The following is a 27,641-nucleotide window of genomic DNA, read 5'->3' as shown; positions in this document are numbered from 1 at the left end:
TGCTTGAGAGTCTGTGCGCTGGGCCAGAAATATAAGTGCAACGGCAACTGTAGTTTTTCTCATGGAGTACACTATATTTTTCATTTAGAGATCGACAAATCATTTTCATCTAAGCAACTTGCACATAGATGTTGAAAATGCATAGTTTACCTTACTGTCATCCACACTGGGCGTTTGCTAAAGCAAAAACTTTTGACACGTGCAGGAAAGTTCTTTTCTTTTTTTGCCCGTCTGGGATGAGTCGTTTCCGAAAATGCGTTTGAAACGGGGGACATCTGCACGGCCGTAGCCATGATGAAACGGGACGCTAACACTGGAGCCCTTACTCATGCTGTATGGCGAATGCCGGGCAGGCTAAAAATAGGCTCCCATTATTGGAGAACCTTTTAGATATGTGACACAGCCACATGGCGTCTGGAGACGTATAATTCTGTCTTAATCCTACTATTGGTTCCCGATTTTGATGGCCGCTTTTTGCCCTGTATTTGATACACTGTTACGCCTCCTCTGGGACAGAAGGATCCGGAAGCAGTCCTGGTGTGGAAATGAAGGGCAGGTCGTTTCCACGCAGGGAGACTTCAGTAGTCACACCAGCTCCTGCGGGTTACTCTTCTAATCCAGCTTAGCCATGATGAATTTTGTGTCACAGGAATTTAATGCATTGTTGTTGGAAAAGGAGCCGTGTTGAACATTTAACTGCCATTTAAAATAAAGAATGCACAAAGCTGTTTCTCACTTATACCCTTCAAAAAAAAAAAAGTCATCTTTTCATGTTCAAAAACTATGACAGAGTTGAAATGGCAGGGTTTGTTTTTTTTGGTGAAGCCAGCCTGCTGTACAAGGCATCTAGTGCTGTATAATCACATTTATTGGCTGCTTTTTATGCCTCATTTCGAAAGCCGTTTTAATGGATAATTATGCTCAAGGGTATGAAAATCATATTACAATGTCATCTTCAGGCTGCTAAATTCACCATTCTGATCAGTTGTCATGCTTCATCATAGAACAATTACATACATTGAAACATGAAATGCTGCATTTGATTAAAATCTAATTTCATTCACTTCAGCTCAATCTGCTTGTATCAACTCATGGACGCAAGATTTCAGTCTACAGTCCTGGGCAGGGTCACGGGGGGTGCTGGAGCCTATCCCAGGGTGCATTGTGGGAGAGTCAGGAATACACCCTGGACAAGCCGCCAATCTAACGCAGGGCTCACACCATTCACTCACCATTCACTCACACACTCATACCTATGGGCAATTTATAGTCTCCAGTTAGTCTACCTGCATGTCTTTGGACTGTGGGAGGATACTGGAGTACCCAGAGGACAGGGGGTGAACTTGCACACACCACACAGAAAGACCCAGGCCGGATTTGAACCCAGAAGGCGACAGTACTACCCAATGCATCACTGCCGCTCTCATATTGTAACACACACTGAATATTATTACAACTTTTTAGTACCGTTTAAAGTGTCACGTTGGGCAGTTGAAGCTAGCTGAAGTTGAATTTGGGCAACCCTGTACAACCTGACTGCAAAAGCAATATAGTTCTGCAGGTTACCAAATCCACCAACAGACTGTTTGCAAATAACAGGTACCATAGGTTAACACATCCAAAAAAAGATAATAGTAATCACCAAAAACCAGAACTAAGTAAACCAGTCTAGTTCCAGCAATAGAGTGGAAAATGACCATTAGAATTCCTGGGGAAATTGAAGTTTTCGGTCTAGCTTTCTGTAACCTTTCGGTCTACTGTGCAACCTGTCTGTTGCTTTACCCTGGATTAAGCACACAACAGAATGCTCTCCTTAGTCTAGTGTAATTCTTATTTACAGTTAGAGCTGTGTTTACCGTAGGTGTGAAGGTGGTAACATCATTTTCCTCAATAGATTGGTTAATTGCAGCCAGGAGTTGTAGCCGTGGCAGGGGGTCTAATTATTTATTGCCTGCAGGCAGGATAAACATCGGAAACCTTTTTACAAGAAAACAACATTGTTGCAGTCTCAGATTAATCAGTGGAGCAGCCATTGTTTGCTCACACACCAAATAAGCAGTACACCTGCTTAAGCATAGAATACATGCTTCTGAAACCACCACCTCCATGTGTTCTCAGGGCAAGGGGAATGTTTGCAAGCAATTAAAAAATGCATACAATGCCAGCCACCTTTGGTGTCAAAGCGATTGTCTTTTTCATAAGCACAGACTAGCACATTGCAAACACTGCATTACCGATAGGGAAGAGGAGGACGGAACAAAATGTCTTCAATATCTGATTATGACAGATGCAGTTGAAATGCATTGCATTAAGTTACCTAGCGGGATGAAACAAAGACATTATCGGAAGATTACGCATGCACTTCACCAAGAGGCCATTCCGTTGTTTGCTTGTTTGTTTTTCCTTGTCCTTCAGACCCTTTTCTCATTTTTGTATTGATTAACTTCGTTTAGAAGAGGAGCATTGTTTTCCTCCTTAGGTGTACTGACTGGCTTGCAGACGGACAGAAGACACCCCAGCGAGGTGACATGTTTCTCCAAGGCTTCTGTCTCAACGGGGCAGATGGTCATGACAGATTGTTGAGCGCAAAGTCACGCCAGAATCTTGACACCACCATAACACAGAGGGGGAGAACAAACTGAACTGTAGTCAGTTGAAATATAAGGTCATGTTTTTTAATCTATATTAGTTCCTTCTGTTCTCATTGTCCTTACGTCTTTTCTTAAAGTCCTCGGAAGGTTATTAAAGAAACCTTATGGATATTCAATACTGCAGTCTCCTCCATAAACTTCTGTTTAAACAGTAGACAGGTCACCGTGTGATACTTAAGCAAATGTCACAGCTGTCCTTGCACAGGCTCAGTTCTTCCCGAAAACAGAAATAAAACACACACTGTCGAACACACGAGCATTTCAAGGTAGAATGGAGATTGTAATTAAAAGGCTGTCCTGTATAAAGATGGAAGCGAAATTAGCTGTCACCCAGCCTGTCACTCCCAAAGTCTGCAAGATTACAGCACCACACAGCCGGCAAAAGCTGTCATTTTATCTAGGTTTTTGTTTATTTTGTTTTCATTGATACACTGACAAGAAATTCAATAACACATGATTTTTTTTTTTAAGGAAAACACACAAATGCCATAAAATCCGTTCAATGAAAAAAGATCATCTATGTAAATAAAAGAAAACACTCATATGTGTGTAGTAGTTAGAATGAAAATCTGTCAGTTGCTATCTCTCACACTTGGGTAAATGTCTGTTTTGAGGCAGGGCTGTCTGTGATATGGAAGGCTGTTCTTTCGATGTGAACGTTGCGCGTTTCTCTGTACATCTTCACGCGTGACTTTTCGATGAGCAGGCAAGGTACGGCCCCTCCTGCACACAGATACAATGAGCTCTTGGAAGCCGGCAATGCTTCCTCTCCTGTGATTGATACACACTTATCCCTCCCAGTTTCATCTTTTCAAAGCTTTATGTGCCTGGAGTTTGCCCCAAAGCGCTCCTCTGTTGCACTTCTGTTATCTCTCCCTGCCAGTGAGAAACTGTGTTTCCGAGCTCCACAACTGTCAGAAAATGCTACATCAAGAGTGGAAAAACAGATGACAATATCCCTCATTAAGCTCTTTATATTTTTGAATGTGTTTATTAGTGATATCTCATGACCAACCTGTCCATTAATACATTGATGTAGTCAATGTCTGATGTAGTCATTTTAGCCAGTGATGAAACTCTCCTCTATAACACAGCTGTCAAACTACAATTTTGGAGGGCCGCAGTTTCTGCTGCTTTTTGGGGTGTTCTCAGCACCAGTGGTTCATTTATGTCATTGATTGGCTAAAGAATCAACACACCCTGTTCTCAAGGCCTTAATTAGCAGCTGATTGAAAGAAAACCACAAAACCCGTCAACAGTGCAGGCCCTCAGTTTGACACACCTGCTCTACAATATTGCATTTGCTGATGCTTGTGCCAAAACTATTGTCATGTGACAATGCGATGTCATAAGGGACTGAAGTGAAAATCAGCTATATAAGTCTGTAATAAGAGGAGGGCAGGAAAAGGGAGTGACAATCAGTCTGTGGTCCTGTTTATTTTCGTTCTTGCATTTTAGATGACCTGTGTGGGTCAGACTGTAGCGCTCTTGCTAAGATCTCATTAAAATGTCCCCCCAAGTTACATAACTCTCCACTCAACCTGTGGAGTAAGCGCAAGCCTTTGTGTGTGTTTGTGCATGTGTCTGTGTGTGTGAACTCTCCACACTCCACGGGCTGCCCCTGCTGAAGTCTTGCACTGTCTGAGGCACGGTAGAGAAGAGCAAACATTTTTTTATGTGCAGGGGGAGATCTTTTCTCTCCCTCCCTGCAAATTTGCCTTCTCCTAGAAAATGTGTGCCTGTCGCCAGGAGAGGGACTGCTGTGGACCCGCCGGTTTGGGGGACTCGCTCCCTCGTTCCTCTTTGATTATCGGTTATGTTGCTCGTTATGATACCCTTGAGTGCCTTAGTTAAATTTCTCCGAGATGAGAACAGCTGTCACCAGCTTGTGAGCAGCAGCAAGACGGCTTCTGGAAACATTTCTGGCAGATAAAATTAAATAAACAAATAAATCCCTTTCATGCCTGACAGAAGCATTATGCTTTCGATTAGGATATTTTTGTTTGCGGATAAAATATTAATTTTATGGAAAAAAAAAAAAAGTAAGATTGTGTGAGGTCTTTTGCATCTTTCAGTTACAGATGTTGTATAGTATTATGTTTGCTAATGTATATTTTGTGTTATTTGTATCTTGTGCAAAACAAATGAAGCAGACCATATTTGTAAAACAGTTTAATACAGTTGGATGGATCTATCCATGTATAAAAGTAAATAATTAGTGAACACCACCACTATAGCTAGATCAGATGAGTCTATACTAAGACTCTCTAGCCCCAAACACAGCCTGCAGGAAAAACAATATAAAAATGGCTCTGCAGTATGTATTTTCAAAATCTAGGTCATGCTTTTATGCAAGAGTAAAGAGTATCAGAAAGGTTAATCAAAAGACTGTTATAATAGTCCTATAGGAAGAAATATAAACACCGTGTGTTCTGAATATAATAGAGAGTGTCCATTTCCCAAGTTAAATGGATGTCGTGATTTGTTTTTCTTTGGTTAGCCCTCAAATATGTAAGCCTTTCTGAACTATGTGTTGTAGAGATGACTATCTTTATGTTGTAGAGATAAAGATATTTTTCCCCCGGTTGCTTTCTCAGTGTGGGTAAAAGCACTCAAAACAGGTCCTTTTGAGTAATTTTGAAGGAACAGCATTGCTCTATTAGGACTGTATGGCATAAAAAGGGAAAAGAGAGCAGGACAGACGGGGGACAGAAGGCAGCTGGAGTTGTGCTCCTACAAGCCACCTGTCACACCTAATATACTGGAATCAACCGGTTACCCAAGAAAGGTGAAAGACTCCCAATCTGTGCTCCGCTCGCAACACGTATCACAGCGGCAGTTATAATTTGAAACCTCTTCAACGGTTCGCACTTCATTGATACGGTTCAGTTAGTCCATAACAAAAATGAAAAAAAGTCTCCTGAAAAGAAATATCGTCATTATTAACAAGTGCGGTATACGTCTGAGTAAACTTTGACATATTTGCAAACAGACGGCATCTACGGCGTGTTATCATTATTTAATTCTTCAGGTCGCCGAAGTGATTTTGTGCAGACAAACTACGGCAGCGTGAGGTGCTTAAGAAAATGACAAAGGGGGCACCAGACGCCGCCACATTACTTAGGCCTGCAAATTTTCTTCTGCAAACCCACCGGTGGACAGCTGGGAAGGGCGGACAGGCAGCCCAGTATGGAGCACAATGGCCCAGGTAACAGCTACAATGCACAGTAAATTGCTTCAGCCTGCACACGCCGAGTAACTACATTTTAACATTAAAAGACTTGGTTGGAATTCCGTATCCAAGCTCGTAAATGGCATAGCGCCTACAGAATGAACAAAGTCAGCTTGGGGGAGACCAACCTTGATTCCATGCCACCGGTATATAGTGCAAAAAAAAAAACAATGTTACTGTTAAAAATGTATTTACACAAATGTGGATTCTTGGAGAGAAAGAACATGCCAGCTCTCTCTGAAAAATGATTCAGTTCAGATCCGAATAAAACATGTTTTTTTTTTATTTAATTTTATTTTTGGAACATGCTCTCCAGGAGTTATTTGGTGTTTGAAAGGCACAATCTGGGGTCTGCTTATTTTCGACAAATGGTACGGCTCCAACTGCTCTGCAGTAAATGAAAGTAGGATTGCATATTGAATGGCACAGAAAACAGTTGCTGAATTGGTCTCTGCCTTCGCACTTATCTTGTGCTTTCAACCCCAGGCGCACAGAAAAATACCACTATATGCCAGATTTTAGAAATTCTTCTTCTTACTGAGAATTATGTAGAATAGAAATGTACAATTTTTGCAACCCAAGGAATTTTCACTCCATGCACTCAATATTTTATAAATATTTCTATAACATTAGAAAATTAAAAGATCTGAACAGCAAATATGTCAATTTAATTCAAAATATTTTGAATGTGTATAAGATAAAAAATAAAGATAGGGAAATTGCCCTCTCTCTATCCCTCCCACGGGATTCTCTGTTTGGCCATTTAGGTTAATCTTAATTCTATTTTTCACCACTTCATAGTTCAATTTCAATAGAGCACAATAAGCCTATATTATGTGTATATGAGGTGCAGCTCAAATGGAAAAACTATTCTACTTTCAACAGGCCTACAGGACTGAAATCACTGGCAGTGGTAGGGTCCAATTTTAGCAGATCTGTCAGCTTCATGAAGTCATCAAATTGTAGCAATGCCTTGAGGTTTGGCCATGAAATCGCTTTGGAAGTGTAAAGTTGTTAAAAGAAAAGCCTTTATCCACACCAGTTGGTTTAATTGTGCGCAAGCATTTTTCCTTGTTCAAGAACTTTCTGTGGGTCTTTGAGGCTAAGTAGTGTAAAAATCAAGCCATGTTCAGCTGTTGACCAAAATAAGCTGACCATGAAATTGACATTTTCTTTGTAGTATTTCATGGTAGGAGGCTTATTTCTGAGGGATGGCGATAACTGCAGGCAAATGTACTCCATGTGGAAAGTAGCACTGAAGATATACCAATTTTCCTTTCTACTTAAGCTGCTGATTTTGATGAATCTCATTTCCCAGCCAGTCAGAATCCCTTTGTAATTCAACATCTATATGAATGCTTACAGTTTCTGTAATTGAAACGGTCCCATTAACTGTGCTGGTTCGTATCAAAATCCTTGAAAGTTATCAATGTATTAATTCACTTAATCTGTGGGTATGTTCAAACGAATGCTAATTATACTGTAGTTGTGAGCCCTCTGTTCAGTACTTAATACCATCAAGTTCAAACACACTAGATTTCTGGAAGGGAGTGACACCTATGGTAGGAAGACCTGTTAGAGACAGGTAGTGAAACCGCTTTTGAGTTAATATGCAAATGAGTATGGTCCTGCATGTATGAATGGTAGATGCACAGTGAACTGCACAGTCAGTAGTGCGCGTCTACCATAATGTCCCATCGGTTTTGTGGTTGGTATATCACCCACATGATGCATGCAACTGAAAGAACAGATACAAAATTAAGCAGGAAAGGAAAATTTGTACATTATTGAAGTACAACAACATCTGTGTCTGTTTACAATGTAATGTTGTTAGAACTCTCATTGCAGCTTGACTGTTGCTACGAGACAAACAAGGTAGCATAATATTATAAATATAGTTGCGATTCCTACAGCTCATTATTACTGGTAGTGTCTTTGCTCCTCTCAAGCACGTTTGTGTAGACAGGGGTGCAATAGGTGCAAGTACAGTTAGTTAGCGTTGTCAAGCCAAAAGATCTAAGTGTGAACACATAAGAGCTTGTGCAATCTTGAACCCATGTTACTGAAGTACTTCAGATAATGAGAAAAAATATGCCTAGTGTTTAATGTGCATCTGAGCCTGGAGGTGTGTAATTAAGAGCATTTATGTGCACAAATCAGCCTCCGCTGTTTAGCGATGTGTCTCCTGGATCTGCGGCTCACTCCCTCTGCTTCTCCCGCAGATATCCGCGGCCTGCAGAGTTTCCTGGACCAGACGTCTCGTCAGGGTCTGGACGTGTCCTTGCAGAGGGTGGACCGTAACATCAGCCAGGTCTTCTCCAGCCTGTTCTCCACCATGCGTACGGAGGAGCTGAACCGATACAGGGACACGCTGCGGAGGGCCATACTGCTGCTCAGTCCCCGAGGAGCCCAGGTCTTCATCCATCAGGTCAGCCAATTTCACTGTCTCTGCCCCTCTCTCTCTCACTCATATACAGGCTCACACAGCACGCACACATGCACACACACACACACATCACACACGCACGCACATACAGACACATACACACACATTGTTGCACATACACTGCACACACGCATACACATGTACACACATACAGACACCTACACACAGTTGCATGCATACAGACACACCTAAACGCCTGCCCATACCCACCTACACACACACACACACACACAAGCACGCATGCATACACAAACACACGCACCCATACACACATGCAGGCATGAACACACAAACACACACTCACATGCAAGGACATTTTGTACATTCACAGACAGACCCGCAAGAAACGCATTAATGCATCTATACCCATGAAGACAGATTCAAAATACATGCATTGACTATCACATACAAAGCAACAGACTTACTCATATATAAACACTCACGGCAGCCTAGTGCACCTTTAACTGACAGGTAAGAGCTCTGTGCCACAACAATACATACATTATGCATCTTACTGACAAATTGTCCTGACCCTTTCGCCTTGTCCTTTGAGCAGAACCGCTTTGCCATATCCCTCTGCCCTAAATGGGCAGCACATCTGTGCATCACTGATCATTAGTACACTTGTGCCCCCCCTCCCCACTCCCCCATAATAAGCACCATATGAGAACTGTCCTACAGAAGTGGACTGAGATTCAGAGATTCCACCACTGGCAGATGGCCAGCCACAGCTGACGGAGGAGTAGAAGTGGCCCGCTCTCATGCATATGGATATGATGGAACAGCTGCATTTTAAGAATGCGTATTTTTAGCCGCAGGTAACCACTCCACTTGCTCGCTTCCCTGATCATCTGTTGAGTGCCAGTCAAAATGAAGGAGGTGTCAGCTTGTTGTGAATTGCAGTGACGCTGAACTTGACCTGACCGAGCAAGTTTATTATTCAGTCCATTATTTTTTAAATCTCATATTGGGCCCTAATTTTGAAACTGCGGCGTCAACCCAGCAGTGACGACAGCGCTCATTTCGTTGTAAACTTGGTGGAGCTGTTTCTTTTCACACAGCACACCCCGTGGAACTGTTTTGAAATAACAGATGTAAGAATGGCTGGGTCAGCCTGGCACATTCTGTCCTTTCATTTATTTTTGCAACGTTAGGAGAGGGGATATGCAGTAGGCGTACTGTCGCACGTCTACCGGTGAAGTTTTTTATTTTTTATTATTTTTTTTTTAATAGGGATCATCTAGTGTGAGCAGTCTGCCCGGGTTTTTTTCCGCTGTCTGGATCGTTGTTCTTCTGGCAGTTTCTCGCGCGCGCCGCAGACCAGTCACCGGGGGCGTTGTAGGCGGGATGCTCTTGGCCTTTGTGAAAAACGATGCTGCTGTCTTGTTGCGCCTGTCAAATGTGACAGGTGAGCACTTTCCTACCATGAGCCATGAGCTGAAACTCAAGGTCTTTTGTAAAGAGAATTTTTTTGCTTGTTTTCCTGGATATCTGCCACCTGCACTGACGCCAAGCTGCAGTTAAGCTCTTTTCTTTCCCTTTTGGACAAATAAGTAACAACCCAGTGCTGCGATGGTTTGTGCGAGCTTCGCTGCTGCCATTAAATCTGACAGCACCAATCCGCTGCACAGTCCATATTTTCTTTATTTTCTTCACCGTTGCTTGGATATTTTCAAATGATTGATATGTTTGTGTAATTTATGCAAGATAACTTGACACAGTCTTGCACGGAATTTGTTTTCTTTCTTTTTTTGTTACCCAGCTTGATTGAAGAGACATACGGAACATTAAATTTGATTTAGGATTCCATTATTCCATTAATAATGGTAATAAGAAAGCATTTTGTCAAAAAAAGAAAAAAAGGTCATTGAAAGAAATATTATATGTCGACATTGCAGGGTTGAGAGTGACTGTGTACAATAAAAAATCAATGTTTGATGAATGATTTCACAGTTATATCTTCATTGGGTTCCCTTTATCACCCCTCTTGACTTCATTGAATGAGTAGTGAGACTCTGTTCCCACGGTGACAAACCTAGAACATGTTATTGTTTTCCACAAAGTAAGTCTTGTTTCTTTAGAGAATCCTTTTCAGGCTATTCATTCATCTTTTCAACAGCAGTATGGCCAAATGAATTTGAAAATGGTAAAGAATTATTTTGTATAAACAAGTTCATAACTAAAAGCCATCATTTAAACCATGAGGTATGTCAAAGAAACACATTTAATCTATAATGTACATACAAATAACTTATCTATGAATCACACTGTTCACCAACTAAACTGGTAAGCTCCAGGCATTGTATAATAATAATTTCTACGCATGCTTTTTCTGCCAGTCAAACTACAGGGCAAAGACTGGAGAAAAAAAAAAAAAGAATCAGAGACGTGATATTAGTTATCCAGCTAAACGGTAATGAAAATTAGACAGCTAAAGTACTAAAAGCACTAAAAGTGTTCAAAAAAAAAAGGAAGAATGGTATAACTATTCTAGGGCACAGCAAATTATTTTTAGAATATACTGTGAATAGAATATATCAGTGGCTCGCTTAATCTCGCCAGTTACGTTCTTAGACCATGCAAAAATGCTATTTGGGGCATCATTGATATGTCACTTCCCTCTGCGTTCTTCTGTGCACGAATGAACAGATGAGTCACGTTGCTCAGACGCGTCGGGTGTGACACGCTGGATAATGTCGCCACGTCCGTTCTGCATGTGCCGTGAATGATTATTTTTGGTGCGCCAAGACAAGCGAGCAAAGTAGCATGCATCTGGCAGTTCCCGGGGGGGGTCAACCGGAAGATTACCGTCTTCCCAAAACCCCCCCCCCCCAAAACCCCCTGCTGAGGCTCCTTCCTCTCAAACCGCAGGAGGTCCGCTCGGTCGCCAGAGCGAGCAGACCGCTGGAGAGACGAACCCTCGCTCTCCGCGCTCTCGCTCTTTGACCTGCCAGAGGTGGCGGCGTCCTGGTGACGCGCGGGAGAGCGGCTCCCCGCTCGTTTGCAGACAGTACGCGGAAGGCTCCTTCCGTACCCTCGAAACAAAGAAAATTCCGACCGCGGCCTACGCCTTTTCATCTTCATCAGCAAATTGAATTTGTTCTCCCTCGATTTCGCCTCCCTGGCCGAAGGTGAAATCAGCGTGTGTTCATTTCCTGTGCCGAGAATCGAGCCTCTGTTTATTTTCGCTCTCATAAGGCTCGGAGAAATTTAATCACTCCGTATTACAATTGTCATTATTTACAGCTCCCGCGTTTGGTTTCAGCGCTGCGTGTGCTGCCTCAGCATCTTTGCTCCCCCTATCTCATTTCATTCTCTGCCATCACAAATTCATGAATTCCATGCAGCGGCGGTGGCACGTTGTCGCGGGAGACCCATATAAAAGTTGCACTGGAGCAATTCTTAGTTGCAGGCCCGCTGTTCTCTGCCTCGTAGAAGGACCTGTCGGTCATAAAGCACTGACACATGCATTTGTATATTGTCAAGGCACGTGCCACTCCACGTTTGGTTGTGTTTATAAGGTATACCGTATGCCAAGGTTACGGAAGACACCGCTTTTCTCAGAGCTGGTGGTAGGATGTGCTTACGCAGTTTACTGGCCACGGGAGTTCTTCGCCGGAGGGTGGAAGTGAGGAGGAGAGCCACAGGCGGCTCTTCCGCCGCGCAGCGTCGAGGCCCAGCTGCTGTTTACGAGCCTCGGGTCGCGCCGCGCCCGCGTTTCGGCGGCAGGCCGCTCGCTACGCGCTTTGGCGGAGCGGAGAGGAATAAGCGGACCCGAGGGATGCGGCTCCTCCCCTGCCGTCCAGTCAGCAGTTTGACTCCCGCGCCCTCATTTCCATGAGTCTCCGCATGGTCGCCGTCCTGGTGCTGGCGGAATCTTTTCAAATTGTTTGCGCTGTCAGTGTGTGAATTTAAAGAGCTTTCGCTGGCATTCATGAATAAGGTTGGGAGAGAGAGAAAGATAAAGGAAGAGTGAAGGAAAGAGAATGAGAGAGAGAGAGAGAGAGAGACGCCATCTCTTGTTGTTCGTTCCTATGCTGCTTCGCAGAGAGCAGAGCAGGAGCCATGGTAGTCTCGGCACCCCATCAATTTTCATCCTGGCCCTCCGCGTCCTCTTTTCCTGGTGTTTTTCCTGCCCGGTGAGGGGGAAGGGGGTGGGGGGGGGGGGGGGATGTGGGGGTGAGTCTGAACTGTCATCAGGTAGAATGATTGAGTGGCATCAGTGTTTGGGCAGGCAATGGGATGATTGATGGCACTCAGTGAGCTGGTTCAGTGTATGGTTGGGGCGGGGCAGGAGAAAGGGGGGGATCTTCAGGGAGGGGGAGGAGGTGACAGGTTTCTCATTAGACCTGCCGGTGGGGTGGGGGCTGCGAGCTGGAGAATAATTAGAGTAAGGTCAGGAGAAAAACCTGTAAAAACTCTCACAAACTTATATAAGGAACAGAATACACACACCCATGCACGCGCATGCATGTGCACGCACACACGCACACACATACTCACTCCTGCTGATATATTGTAGTATGTACTACATGGGTAAAACCACCTTGTTTTATTAATAATGCATTTTTTGAAAAATGTATCTTGTGTCCTCAAGAATGTAGGACAAACTGACAGGACCAAGCAGCTGTTATATAGTGTAGTCAATGATAGACAGGATGCCTGTATTGAAAGCTACAAGTTCTCCTTGCTCGAATGCAGCAAGATAGTACCTTATGCTGGATCCCATTTTGCAGATGATTAATTTGTTTACAAATTTCAACGTATTATTATTTGTATCGATCAACCATCTTGAAAATCTGCGATCAATAAGAAAGGATTTTTTCCCCCTTTCATTGCACTGACTACCTACCAGCTTTATCGCATCGCTTGGTCAGGTTTTAATGGTGATACAGGGGCTATGTCCTTCTAATGGAATCTCAAACCAAGCATATCTCCGTCTGTGCTGCCTCCTTTAATGTATATTGGTCATTATCAGTGGCGCCTGCAGGATACTCTCCCAAGGTACACAGATGCGATAGATAACATGAAATTGTTTATAACAGAAAAGTTTGCAATCAAAAGAAGATTCCTGGGTCATTTGCTTTTAAATTCATTTGCATTTTGGTGTGTTTTCCGGTCCATACCTTGTATTTGTTTATTAAATAAAATTAAAAAAGAGAAGAGTCTTGATGCTGACGAGTTATGCACAGTGCTCCTGGGAAGAGAATCTTGCAGGTACCACTGGTCATTACCAGTCTACTGCAGTGGTCACCATACCTGTTCCTGGAGATCTTCCATCTGTTGGTTTTGTTCTCAACCCTAATTTGGCACACCTGATGCTACTAATTAGCATCTCAACCAGATCTCTAGCTGTTAAATGTGGTGTACTTTGTAAGGGATGGAAGGAAAACCTATAGGACTGTAGATCTCAAGAAACAGGTTTGGTTACCTCGAGTCTGGAGAGTCTATTAGATTTTATATTTCTATGCTAATCAAAAAAGAGCTCAGCATTTTTCTGGCTGGATTGGGGCAGCAGGAATACACTCTGGACAGGCAGCAAATCTATCGCAGGGCGCACACACCATTCACTCACACACTCATACCTATGGAGTGATTTGGAGTATCCAATTAGCCTTCCTGCATGTCTTTGGATTGTGGGAGGAAACCAGAGTACACGGAGGAAACCCATGCGGACATGGGAAGAATATGCAAACTCCACACAGGATTCGAACCCAGGACCTTCTTGCTGTGAGGAGACAGTGTACCACCGTGGCACCCTCAACATAGATGTACAGGTTTATAAAAGAGGAATTACAATCACCTTTGGCAGTATATGGAAATATTTCATCCAAATGTCTCATAAAAACAAGTTTAGCCTCATGTGACTCATTTACAGGTATCTATGGTAAAAATTAAAGTGTAACAATACATACTGTAAAATAGTTTCTACCCTTGCTATTTTTTCCTCATTATTCTAAATCAAAAAGTGGTTAGTTAAATAGTTGTCAAAGTCAGTTGTAATTAGTCAAATAGAAGATATGTCTCCCATAAAAATCTAATCAGTGGTGCTAAAAATTGCTTCAGTTCTAAAAAAATTTAAAAAAAGGATTTACACGCGAAGATGGCAATGCAAATGAACAATTAGTGTTTTCTGAAAACAGAATTAAATTTAATGCTTCAAATTCACACAACATGAATGTGTTTATGTGGTGTTAATCACAATTAGCCCATTAAGAGCGGATGTATATCCCTTTAAGACCGGGTGCGACGTTCGCATGCTTCTCCCTTCAGGGCCGGATGCGACGTGAGCGCGTTTTAGATGCTGTCATTGTTTTCAAGACACGTGACCGATGAAATGCATCGTGATTCACTGAAATACACGTCGGGAAGGCGAAATGCATTGTGGGATTCATTTTTTTAAAATTCTGTCAAGTTTTTCATAAAACCCTCAGGTTTTAGGAGGTTGTTTACAACAATGCCTTAAGTTTTCGAATGTTTTTTTAGAGGGCGCCTTAGGTCTAAACGGGTTAATGAATGATCATCTCTCTAACTGAAATGGTTCAAAGGGATGCTGTCGCAAAAATAAATAAATAAATAATAGTTTTACATTTTTGGCCAAGCATTTTTGCTTTCCTCTGTTTCAGTCTGAAATTGAGAATGTTCATGCAGATAAGTTCGTTATGAGAACTGAATTACTTTAGACTCCTCAAACTTCAGATGGTTTAAAATATGCATAATGTCAGACTGCCAGTGGAGAGGAAAAAAAATCCCTCCTTCCAGCCAGATTGTATTTATTGTCTTTAGAATTAATAATTTATACGATGTATGAGAGAGCAGTGTTTTAATAGACTGTTACTAACTGGAGATCGTTTTTTTTCTACTGAAAAATAATATATTCTATTGTGCCAGCAATTACTTATTTGATAAAAAACTAATCCGTGCTGGCCCGGGATTCGAACCTGGAACCTCATTCTTGCAAGTGTTAACCACTGTGTCACCGTCTTCATAGTTTCTGAATGAGAGTGGCTTTCCACTGATAATTTTACAGCAGTGTCCCTGTATCTATTTAGAGGTGATGTGTTCTTTCTTTGTTATCGCACAGCACAATCATGTAGCACTAGGCATTATAAAACTGCTGGGGCACATTTGACTAGGGCTTTTCTTCTCCGAAGGTCATATACTCATTGCAAAGCATTTTTGGTGTTTCTGAATGGAAGTTAACTGCAGACTAAGTATTCTGTTGAACCATTAAAAACAGGCCTAGGTCTGGACATGTATATGCCATGATCAGAGTATCTCCTACTGTTCCAGATGTAGAAACACCTTCACAGACACCCACCCTATGATCTTTGATGTAATTACCTATTACGTGACTAGGCCTGGAAGCTCCAAGCCAGATTTTTCTTTACACTGTCAGCCAAGAACACCCTCTGTGGCGTGAACATGTACCACATGCATTATCTACCTTCGAGCACACAGTGAAAGTCCAAAGGCAAATATTCAATTCAAGCCAGAGGTTTCACATCATGGGATGTTACTTCTAATGGACCCAGATTTCACAACTGATTTCTTTTACAGTGTAAAGATGCCTATAGTCACCTAAGGACATAGGGCAGGCATATTGCATCTGCAGGCCCAGTCTGAAAACGGGTTCAGCTCTTTTCTTCCCTCAACTGAGCACTGAGGAGCGCATTGCTTAATTCCATTTTCAATCACTTATTGACTTTTATCAGGAAAAAAGCTCAAATTATATTAATTTCAAGGTCCAATACATGTCAAATTATAAGTTGAATGACTGATGCTATCTCAGAGAACAGCCCTAAGGGGATCAAAACTTGAACAAATCATGCGTACATGAGTTTTTATTCATCAAACCTCCCATTTTTATTGAGCTCTGCTGTCATTTCCTTTCCCTTAAAATAAATGTCTTCTGAGGAACTGCCAGCTATTTTTATTATTATTTTTTTTTTTTTTACCCCTGTTGATCAATAGCCACATCTCGCCATATTTCAAAGATATGTACTTAAAATAACTGGGACAAGTGTATTTCTCGCAGCGTTCATATAGCGCTGTGGCTTTATGTTCTGCCGCCTGTGGTTTTACTCCGTCAGCACCAAACTTTGTACAGAAGCTCTTTATCTGACAGAATCTGCATCTTCAGTGTGCGCGAGCCAGCTGCTGTAATGATGTCGCCATATTGCCTGTAATGGCTGACAGCAAACAGGTTTCGCGCTGCTCCCGTTAAAGAAGCAGGGATGGACATATAAAAAGAGCTGAGGCTGACACAGAGGAGCAGAGAATGCAGAAAAGACGGTCTCACTAGATTTATAGCCTTGTGTTCCCTCATCAGGAGTGACTCATGACTCAAGACGAAAATTTTGGTGACCTTGGGCGCTACTTTGGTGAGAAATCTCTGCGGCTTGTTTGCTTTTGAAAATATATAAGGAATATGCAACAGCATGCGTGTGAGCGCATGTGCGAACATGATTCATTATGATGTATGGACTAAACTCAAGGTTTTGGATTAGGGTTGTCATACGCATGAGTAAGTGTACAACAATGTATTTTATCAGCATTGTCACAGGCTCAGTACAAATAGCATTGCTTTCCGCGTGAGAAATGATCCGGTCGTAAAGAGTAACATCCACTTAAAATCTGTTGCAGTAGGGGCACATGGTGGAGATGTATCCGAAAAGCAGTCAGGGACTGCATCACACTGAAGTAATAAGGTCAGTGGGGATTTAGAACTGGAATCTCTAAAACTCTGTGCGTGTACACCAAATAGGCCAAGCTGACATTAAATGCTTGAATAGGGATTTTCCAATTGGAAAAAAAGGCACTATGGCTAGTAGCAAATTAGATTTTTTTTTTTAACTCTGAAGATGGTAGGAACAGAAAAACTGGGTGAAACATGGTACTATTGGACTAGCAGGTAGAAGACTTCTTTTTCCTCAATTATGTCACCTGAACCTGTGAGTGTAAAAAGTACTGTTGTTGGCCATTTCCAAAATCAATACTAAATGGGACTTGTGTCCATCCAGAAATAGAAGATGGAAGCTAAGGGTTTGAAAAAGGTCCACTGAGACCCAGATAAGCCTTAGCAAATGGAATCTTTCTGAGGATGAATGCCAGTTCCTGACCATTCCTCTAGTTTAATTCTGTGTTTGGTGTTGAGCAGGTGATTGCTGTTCATTAATGCACTGTAGATGTCCTTCAGCGGGACTGGGTCAGGGCAATCACGTGGCGAGAAGAAATGTGGAGCAGCGGGAATTAAGTCTTTGGGTGTTGACACTCTGACACGTTGTTTTCAATTGGATTGATTTTTTGGATGAATGGAAGGGCCATCTTAAAGAGGTACACCTGCACAAATTGGTTGCTTTCACCATTTCCTGAATTAGTTTCGAAGCGGGCTACGGCCAGCCCGGCCCTCTCGCATTTCGCAGGTGAGGTATGGGTAACGAGCCATCGGCCATGTGAGAAATGAGACTGGGATAGCATCGTCCGGATGAACAGGTGACGAAGAGGGCCGAGATAACCTCGTAAATCACAAGGGGTCACCCTGGGAGATACCATCACCCCTCCTCACCCGACCGCACCCCCGCCCCACCTCCAAACTCGCTCCCCTCAGTGGACCCAGACCGCCACGGCGAGAGAGACGAGAAAGCACACGCCCGTGTTTGTTTATCCGGCCTCAGTCATTACATGCACTGAGGGAACATGCCGGGGGGAGGGGGTAGGGGAGGGTTGGGCGGTAGCAGAGCTTCCGGCTGTGCACCACCCTATCCCTCTCCCCCATCAATCACTGCCACCCCTCCCCCAAGAGCAAATGAGCAGGGCCAAGAATAATTAAGCGTGTCCAATAGTGTTTTCAGAGTGGAATTTTAAGTACAGAGAAAACTCTCTCCACAGTGATTAAAAAAGATAGCAGCTCCATTAGATACATTCAGAATGCTAATAGCGGGCATGGACATTGATTACGTCAATCTGAATGTCATTAACCGAGGGAGGCTTATTGTTCTATGGCAGTGCCTCTGCGTGCGTTCACACTGAAAGACCACAGAGTGGGTAATAGTTAGTCATCGGCAATAAGATGTATGTATCCTATTATCTCCACGTACAATACTTTCCCGGTGAATGCAATTCTTCACTGGAATTGGTATGGAGAGAAAATTGTTCAGTGTATCCATGGAGAGCACTACAGTGCTCAACTATTGTACATGTAGGATGATGACCCAATTAGTTTCATTTTTGCCCTTTTTCCCCCTACCAACATGCAACCAATCAGAGTTAAGGGGCATTTGTTTGGTCTTTTTGGTCACCTGGGAAACCTTCCATTGTAGACAGGACTGTAATAACTTTCTATAATGGCTTTGAGTTGCTGTTAGTGAGGAATTAGGTCAAAGGAATTATGGGAATGCAAGGGGAAGTTGATTGAGTGACTCCAGAAAGCGAAGGTAGTAGATTCTGATTACAGAAGCATGTGAGCATGGAGATATAGTACGTCTACACAAATTCCATCTTTACATTGGCTCAGGAAATCTTTTCAACAAACATGTCATTACAGCTTACGAACAACACATTTTTATTTTTAAATTGACCAAGCTATTGCACCATTTCATAACATGCTCCAGCATTTGTTTATTTATTTTTTGCTTTTTCCCATTACCTGTATATTCTGTAAAATAATTTTTTGAGACTGATCTTCTATTTATCTTGTAATCTTGCTTTATTTGTCTTGTCACCAGTAATGGAACTTTGATAAGTAACAGCATTGCTGCTGCTAGTGATATTACGTTTGAAGCGGTAGCTCAGGCGCTTGTACTATAGAAGAATTGTAGTGTGTGTGGAATATAAGCAGCGGTTCTATTCATGTTACTACTCCCTGTCTGTGGAGTTGCTGTGTAAGCACGCGAGGACGGGGAGGCAGAGGGAGCCGTGTCAGGTTCAGCAGTAGTGATTTACTGGTCTTTCTCTTCAGCTCATCTAAGATGCGTGTGATGGGGGGCCTCACACTGCGCCACTGGAGCCGCACAAATGCTGCACCGCCAAGCGTGGTCTTCCAGTGCGGAGCTCGCTCCGGCACCCAAGGACCTGTTAAGGACCCGATCCATAGGTCAAGGGGCGTCCACTGAGATCTCCAGATTAATGTGCGGCTTCACTGCCAGGGAAGGGGTGGGATGGGGAGGGCCGCGGTCACGTTGGACTTTAGGGCAGCTGGACTGCAGTGAGGAATGACAATGCGTGCTGTGGAGTTTATCGAGTTAGCGGCCCCTTCTTATCGGTCCTCTGTGGCTCGAGGGCATCTTTTCCGACCCTTTCCCCATATACTTTGTTATGTATCTCCTCAGTTCCAGTCTGGTCATAATTCTCTGAGAAAATCGTGACTGTCACGGGATCATCTGTCTCTGTCCAGCATCCCACCTTCTCCCATCCCCTTTCCCCTTTTCGCCCTGGCACACACCAGCACACACACTCACACAAGCATACACAAACACACACACACTCACATGCACACAAACACACACAGACACACACAAGCACACAGCCGCGCACACATACACACACACAAGCACATGCACAAGCACGCACACAGACGCACACACACACACATCAAGATGAATTTCACAGTAAGACATGCTCCGGTTTGTGTCTTACTTGTGTGTTCTTAGTGGGTGAGAAAGTATATGGCACAGTTCTGACATTAATTCTGTATGAGGTAAAAAAAAATAATAACCTTGTTTGTGTGTGTTGTCTGTGATTGGTTGTGTGTGTTGTCTGCATTGGTTTGTGTATACAACAAACATATTTCATAATACATCAAGAGAAATAAACTCTTTATATTCAAATGTTGGTATTTACGTATCAGAAAGGTTTCAGCTGACAGGCTCTTAAGGTGATGGATAATTATTTGTCAGCCTAATATGTTGCAGCCGGTGAAGGTAAAGAGGCCTTTCATAAATAAATTGCCCTTTTGTAATCTCCCTGAATGAAAAACACTTCATAAAAGGCCTTTACTTGGCTGCCTCGGGAAGGAAGAGGACTACACACTGTCGAGACATTTATGTGAGATTCCTTTGTTATTTATGAGAACGAGGGCAGTGCCTGGCTTTGACTTATTGGTGTGGTTTATAGATCTATGTCTCTGAATACACAGGACTTTTTATAGAATCACAATACTCAGTGTGTGTGGGAATTTGTTTTATTGTCATTTTTAATCTTGGGAGCGTATTTTGGACTTTTGGCTTTAATTATAACTGAAAGTGAATGCTCACACAGTGTCACCGCTGTATGTCATCAATAATTCTGTGTGTGACTTTTAGTGCTGAAAAGTGACACCTGCAGGGCATAATGCGGTACTGCATGCCATTCTTCCACTTTGCCCTTTCCCTGTAACAGTGCTCAGTTGAAAAAATCTTTACTCTGCTGCTGTCACTCACTCTAAAGCTATGCTCGGACCCAAGGTCATTTCTTTTTTTCTGCATGTTATGTGTAAATCAGTGAGCGTCTATTCTTAGCCGACACATCATCAGGATTTGTCTATATTCCCTCCGATAAACTTGTCATTCATAATGGAAAGAGATGCTCTTATCACTGCAATCCGATGGATTTCACACGGGACTTTTTGTTTTGTTTGCTTATTTATGTGCCGTGGTTGTAAAGCGTCTGGGGAGATGAAATGACAAGAGGAGAGTTCTGAGACGAGAGAGCGGTGAGTGGCGCAGAGAAAGGGAAGGAAGGAGAAAATGCGTCCGTCTGCGTTCTTTAGAGAGGAGAGCAACCTTGCTGTGCTAGAGACCCACAAAGGGAGAAAAATACACATCACATGCTTATGCACACAGACAAATGTTTCGCTTCAAAGTGCTATTTTTCCTCAGCAATACACGTATAATGCAGGCACAGTCTAAATTGTAAATGATCACAAAGAAGCAGTTACATTGTCTTGCTAACAGTTGCAAGGGGTCAACATGAGGTCATTAAAAAATGCAAGTGCATTGATATCTGCGGGGGCTCGAGAATCTTTTAAATCGGCATCAGTGACCCCCAAAAAGCAGTTCACCCCCCCCCCCCCCCCTTCCCTCCACCCTGCTCATAGCTGACAGATAAACCCCAGATTATCAAGCTGGTACTGTGAAGAATGAGCAAGGGACAGTAAACAGCAAGAGACACTAAAAGTGTTCCTGTTGTTTTTGCAGTGTCTGCCACCCCCCCATGCCCCCCCCCCCCCCCCTCCACCACCATCAGCACAACCCACTTCCACTTCCCTCCGTATTGAAATGCGTCTCCGCGGGGTTTATGACATCTGCCCGCCTGCCACTGGCCCGCTCGCTTGGTCGGGAATTGTCCAGCCGAGCTCCAGGAAACCCGGAGACATTAGGAAGCGAGAGAGTGCTGCCGGGCCAAGTTACAGCGGCGCTTAATGTGACTGGAATGGGTCTGACAAGCATCTCCAGCAGGGACGGGGATGCCAGAATGCTGGGGGATTAATAGGTGCTTCGTGGCTCGGTGTGATGCGGCTAGACCCCGGTGGCTGGACACCCTAGCCAGTTCAGCGGCTCGCAAGCCTCCTTTGCGATTAAGACGATTACTCAGGAGGGTTACATTTTCTGGATGGTCTGTGCAGATTGAGGACTTAGCACTGAAAATCAATACTATGCACAAACTGTTTGCAAACATCAGTTTCCTATTTTATTTTGTTGTGCTATTAGTTATGCTCCTGTCATTTGAGGGAACATGATGCTTTTGCCAGGTGGCAGTGGGTAGCACTGTCACCTTACAGCAAGAAGGACCTATCCAGGGTGCATTACATGCATTACATACATGTACCTCCTTCATTTACTTAGTGCCATGTACAACATCTGTTTCAGGGTCCCTGCAGAGATTATGAAACAGATACATATTTTTTAATATTCAACAAGAATTTCAGTGTGGCAGTGTACACAGTTCTTCTTGGCAGTGAGCACAGACTGTCCACCAACAGCTTTTTGTGGTCATAGTGCATTGCTGTTATGGTACTTTTTTGTTTTTTATCTGGGATATTTCACATCTCGCTTTGTGCAGTCGGTGTATATCGCATAGAATAAAATGGACAAAGGTCTACACGTACAGTACAAAAGGCGCTGCAGTGGACTTGTCGTCTGGTTCTTCTTCTTCTCTGTCACTCAAAACGTAGGTCTGCTCTTTTCCTTCCCTGTTGCCTCGGCCCTTTCAAAGCTGGATGGATGCATCTCAGCGCTTTTCTTGATCTTCGGTGGTTAGTCACGCGGGACCAGGCAGTGGAGTGAGGTGGAGTAATGATCCAACCTGGCACGAGTTCCCAGCAATATGAAAATATACGCTGACCCCAGGAGCTCACAGCAGGCCAGCAGGAGTGGTCTAACTTGATCCAATAAGCATTAGGGTCCTGGGTCTGCCAGGTCTGCCAGACCAATCTAATCCAGCAGGGATATACTTTCCCTCGGCCGACCAATCCAGTACGCCGTCAATGTTGCTTGTGATGTTAGCTTTCGATCACATTTAATCATTTTGCCAGATGCTGGTCCCGTCATGTATAACTGAGGGCCAGCCCTCTTTTGGGCATTTGATATTCATTGCAAATGTGGGTTTGGAATGATGAAATAAGATAGACATTTTCGGCGTTTTGATGTCACTAGTCTTACCGTGATCTATTGTAAATTCAAAAATATTTGTAACTGGTAAATGACCTGCATTTATATAGCACTTTTATCCAAAGCGCTTTAGAATTGATGCCTCTCATTCACCCATTCACACACACACACTCACACACCAACGGTTAAAGGCTGCCATGCAAGGTACCAATCAACTCATTGGGAGCAATTAGGGGTTATGTGTCTTGCACAGGGACACGTCGACACACCCAGGGTGGGGGATCTTACCTCCTGAGCTATTTGTTTATTTCACAGAAGTCAGTTAGTCCTAAACATGGGCATAGTGTACAGGAGGCATGACCTTCCCCCACCCCACCCCACCCCACTCCCCTTGTTCATATATTGCATCTTTTTAGCGACACAGCCCTATAATATACCACTGCACTTTTTGAAATGAGGCCTAAGCCCCTGGTTCTAATCCAAAGGCGAATCATTCATCTGCAGTAGGTTATTGGCCAAATGTGTGATTTAGCCCCAGTCTGCTTGGTACTGAAAATACCAGCTGTAAATCAAAGGGTTTTAACCTTATCAGCCTGCCAAAGCATCAGAGTTACTGTATGTACACTAACGTTTCTGTACTGCTGTCTGGGAAATCAAGCATGTAAGGTATCAGTAAATTTGAAATATCATATTTGAGTACTTGCTGTTCAGTTATGCCAATGCAGTTTCAATATTTGACTTTAAGCGCATGAAAAACCAAATGATAATGGCATAATTGTTATTATAAATAATTGTTACAGTTGCTGCTGAATAGCCAAGTCATCCACAAGTCAGTAGTCTGCCAGAGGGAGAGAGAGGATACAGGCAGAAAAAGAATGAATATCATATCGAACTTCAGCTCTTCAGCTTTTTAACAAAGTCCACAAAGTCCATTAGTGCTAAGTAGCTGGACCACAATCCAAACAACAAAGAACTTACATCAGGTAAGTCATTATTGTGCAATTTGTGGATACATCCCTCTCTTCTCCTTCTCACTGTGGACACTAAAATATTCATATTCAACCATAGTATTTACAAAAATTGCGTTCCTTCTCCTGTGTCCTCTTTGTTTGTGGTAGATTATCTTGAGGAATACTAACGTTTCTGCATGTTTGTTCTTCGTTATTGCTACGTCCTGTAATCGCTTGTAGCAAAAAGACACTGTAGATTTGCAGGGCTTTAGGGACAAAGCACCTACATAATGCTTACTATGAACAGGTCCCAAGGTCTCCACTTTCACATTATATTTCGGTTTGTGTTCGGCATGCAATTATCCCAAGTTAGGAGTTTTTTTTTTTTTTTTTGTCTTCATGAATTAATGCATGAGTTCACCGAAGGTGTAACACTGTAGGTTTGTTTAAATTTCAAACGTTAAGGCTAGCAGGCAGGCTGTAGCTAAATTCCTACACCCTGCCTCCTCCCCCTAAACAACCCAACCCCCCACAGGAGTCACTGTGGGCAAGGACGTTTCCAGAACATCTCTCTGATAAATCAGCATTAATCTCCTCCTCTGACCTGCCTCCAGTGTGCTGTGCTGTGCTGTGCTGTGCTGTTGCAGAGGGGCCATCTTAACTCCGCAGAATGCCAGCCAGAGAAGCTGCTTTATATAGCATTGTCAATGAAGATGAGTTGCTGAAAGCCTTATAACAAATATAGCATGTCATCCAAATGTATTGTGCTTAGCTTAGGGTTTGCCAAGGTGACAGCGCTCTACTGTGTGTGCGTGCGCGAGTACGTGCGTGCGCGAGTGCGTGCGTGCGTGTGTGTGCGTGCATGTGTAGCTGTAGAGCTGGTCTGTGCATGTAGCTTCTGTCCTCACAATGCATTTACATATGCATCAAAAATGATCATTAAATTCTCCTCACAAACATATAACCGCAACCTATTTTAGAGTTTGAAATGCTTAACTTATATTTATTGAGAATCACTGGTATTTTTTCATTGTCATGCAGCATATCAGCTTTTCTGTTGACGTTCGCATTTACTACAGTGAAGAAGAAATACTTTTTTTTTTTTTTGCACACATATTTGTTATAGTTTATTTGTATATTTATTAAAATTTTCTCAATACTGCTCATAACTGCCCTTGGTTGAGATGGATGTGACCTTTATTTTAGCTGTATATCGTTACTTGCTTGTTACTTGTGAATGCTGCCAATCAGGGGGCAAAACCAGATGAAGTTCAATTTAATGTGTAGACTGAGCTCCCCACTTAAATCTGCAGACTCTTTTACAAGGACTGCATGAGCCCATAAATTCAGTCTGATTCATTTAATTTCTCTCACACATCTTTTCCTCTGCAATGAATCTCAATTCCAGGACTTCTCCCCAAATAACCCCCCCCCCCCCCTCCCCCACCACACACACACACACACACACACACACACTTCTCTATGTCATGTACTTTTTTTTGTTATTGTTATGTTGCCATTGACTGGACACTGCAGAAGACTTCATTATGTGAGAATGTGAGATGGCACGACGTGTGAATGCTAATGCATGTACCCCCCACCCCATGCCCCGGTTTTAGCATTCCGTTTTCGCAGCTTGTCACTGTGCTGGGCAGACCTTTCCCAAAACAGGGCCTAGGCTTCGGGTTCCCCTCAGTGTCCCTGTTAGCAGCAGAGACCCACCGCTTAGCACCTCACGCCAAGCCCTGATCGTGCGGCACAGATTCACTATGAAAAAGTCATGCATTTTATAGCTATCCGTACAGATAGTGGCAACTATGATGACACTTCAAGCTGCACAAAGCTGGGAGGGGAGCACGGCGGGGACTGAGTGCTGGCATGGGAAGGAAAGGAGCTGCGTTGCTGTTTCTCTGCAGTCTTATTATGCATGGCTGAAAAGGATGCACAGAATGTTAAACAATTCCATTCACTATCAGTTACAATGTCGCTAACTCATTAAGAGGCTGTACTCCTGGAAGAAAACAAAATCACTTGGAAACTCTTGAGAGCAGGCTTCAGCCCGGCCTTGAATTTTAAACGATTACACCTGGGAGAGGGGTTATACGGATGCTTGGAACACTCCGACACGCAGAAAATTTGGAAAAACTCCCCGGGTTGTCTTTTTTTTTCATTTCTAGGGAAGCCATTTGAAGCTCATGAATGTGTTTTCCCACATTGCCTTCCAAATAGGAATGGAGTCATTTCATTCCACTGTAGAACAGTGATAAGTGGTGCTCAATCAGCTGTGACTAATAGCATCCCCATGCTTTATATACTTAAATTGCTACCAGGAAGGAAAATAGCATTTTTTTTTTATAGATAAATAAATGTACACAAGGCATAATCATAAAGGAACACAGATTTTTAGTAGTAAAGTGAAGAATGCAAACTGTACCATCTTACTGCTGGTAAATTTTATACGATAAACACCCATTTACATTCCCTACCAGAAACAAATTCCCTGAATACCTGCTATGTACAGTAAAATATGAAAAATTAACCCATTGTGGCAAAGATAGCACTGTTTGGCGAGCATTATATCTGTTTTTAATTCAGTATGGATGAAACTATTCTTTAAGCCAGCGATGTAACTGATGCTCTAATTAGATCTGCCATTGAAATAATCTCTTCAGGGTCTAAATGGGTTATTCATTCATTGTCATCGTTGAGCTTGTACACATCCAATATTGGATGAAGATTTTAAGCTTCTTGAGCCCCTTTAAGAACTGTAGCAGCCATTTCTCTTAAACTCTTAAGTGCTCTGAATGCACTCTCGAGTCATTAGAAGTCTCATTGGTGCTCTCGTCTTTATGCTATTTTATGAGCAATCTTAAGACTTTAAAGGCTTTATGAATGACTCTGTGATTGATGCGTGCGTAGTAAACATTATCTGGCCAATGTTTGCCTTCAATCTAATTATCCTCCCTCCCCCTCTTACTTAAAAACCTAAAATACCCTTTTCAGCAGTTACTGCAGTATTTTTGTTTTTCATTATTATGGACCCTAGCCAAAAAATATTAAATGAAATATCTTTGATTTTTTTATATTTTTTAAATCAAGGACAAAAGGCTATCTGGCAATCAATGTAGGAATCTAACTATTGTGTCATGTCAGGCACTGTGGCTGTGCATTGGTGCTCTCGTATTTATGCTATTTTATGAGAAATCTTAAGACTTTAAAGGCTTTATGAATGACTCTGTGATTGATGCTTACGTAGTAAACACTATCTGGCCAACGTTTGCCTTCAATCTAATTACCCCCCCCCCCCCCCCCCCCCCATTACTTAAAAACCTAAAATACCTTTTTCAGCAGTTACTGCAGCATTTGCTTTTTTGTTTTTCATTATTATGGACCCAAGCCAAAAAAAATAAAATAAAATATTTTTTATATTTTTTAATCAAGGACAAAAGGCTATCTGGCAATCAGTGTAGGAATCTAACTATTGTGTCATGTCAGGCACTGTAGCTGTGCCTGCAGTCTAGTATTAAGCATAAGATTGTCTGATTAGCTTGTCCCACAGCAGGTGGTCAAATGCATTCAGGACAGTGTGCTCAGGACCAAGGCTATACACTACGCGCTGATGCGAACAGAAACACTGGCCTGTGTTTGTGCTTTGAGGCTATTTTTTTTGTTTACACCTGCATCACCAGATTCAAAGCATAAATATTGTTCAGTAAATATTAATCGTGGGTAGACCCGCCAAGCTATAGTAAGAAATAAGATTGTTTTTTAAAT

The 27,641-nt window shown here is 42.8% G+C and overlaps 1 protein-coding gene across 4 annotated transcripts in view; it reads left to right on the top strand.

Moving 5' to 3' along the window:
- The window catches only part of grid1b (glutamate receptor, ionotropic, delta 1b), a 296,008-nt gene that overhangs the window by 166,873 nt on the left and 101,494 nt on the right, over positions 1-27,641 (top strand). For all 4 annotated transcript variants that reach the window (XM_035407428.1, XM_035407427.1, XM_035407429.1 and 1 more), the window contains one exon: positions 8,106-8,311. In XM_035407428.1, the coding sequence (XP_035263319.1) occupies positions 8,106-8,311 (206 nt within the window). The remainder of the gene's footprint in view (positions 1-8,105; positions 8,312-27,641) is intronic.

This window comes from Anguilla anguilla, chromosome 2, assembly GCF_013347855.1.
Source record: "Anguilla anguilla isolate fAngAng1 chromosome 2, fAngAng1.pri, whole genome shotgun sequence".
NCBI lineage: Eukaryota > Metazoa > Chordata > Actinopteri > Anguilliformes > Anguillidae > Anguilla > Anguilla anguilla.
The sequence above is the reverse complement of the archived record's forward strand: the minus strand, read 5'-3'. Positions and strand labels throughout refer to the sequence as shown.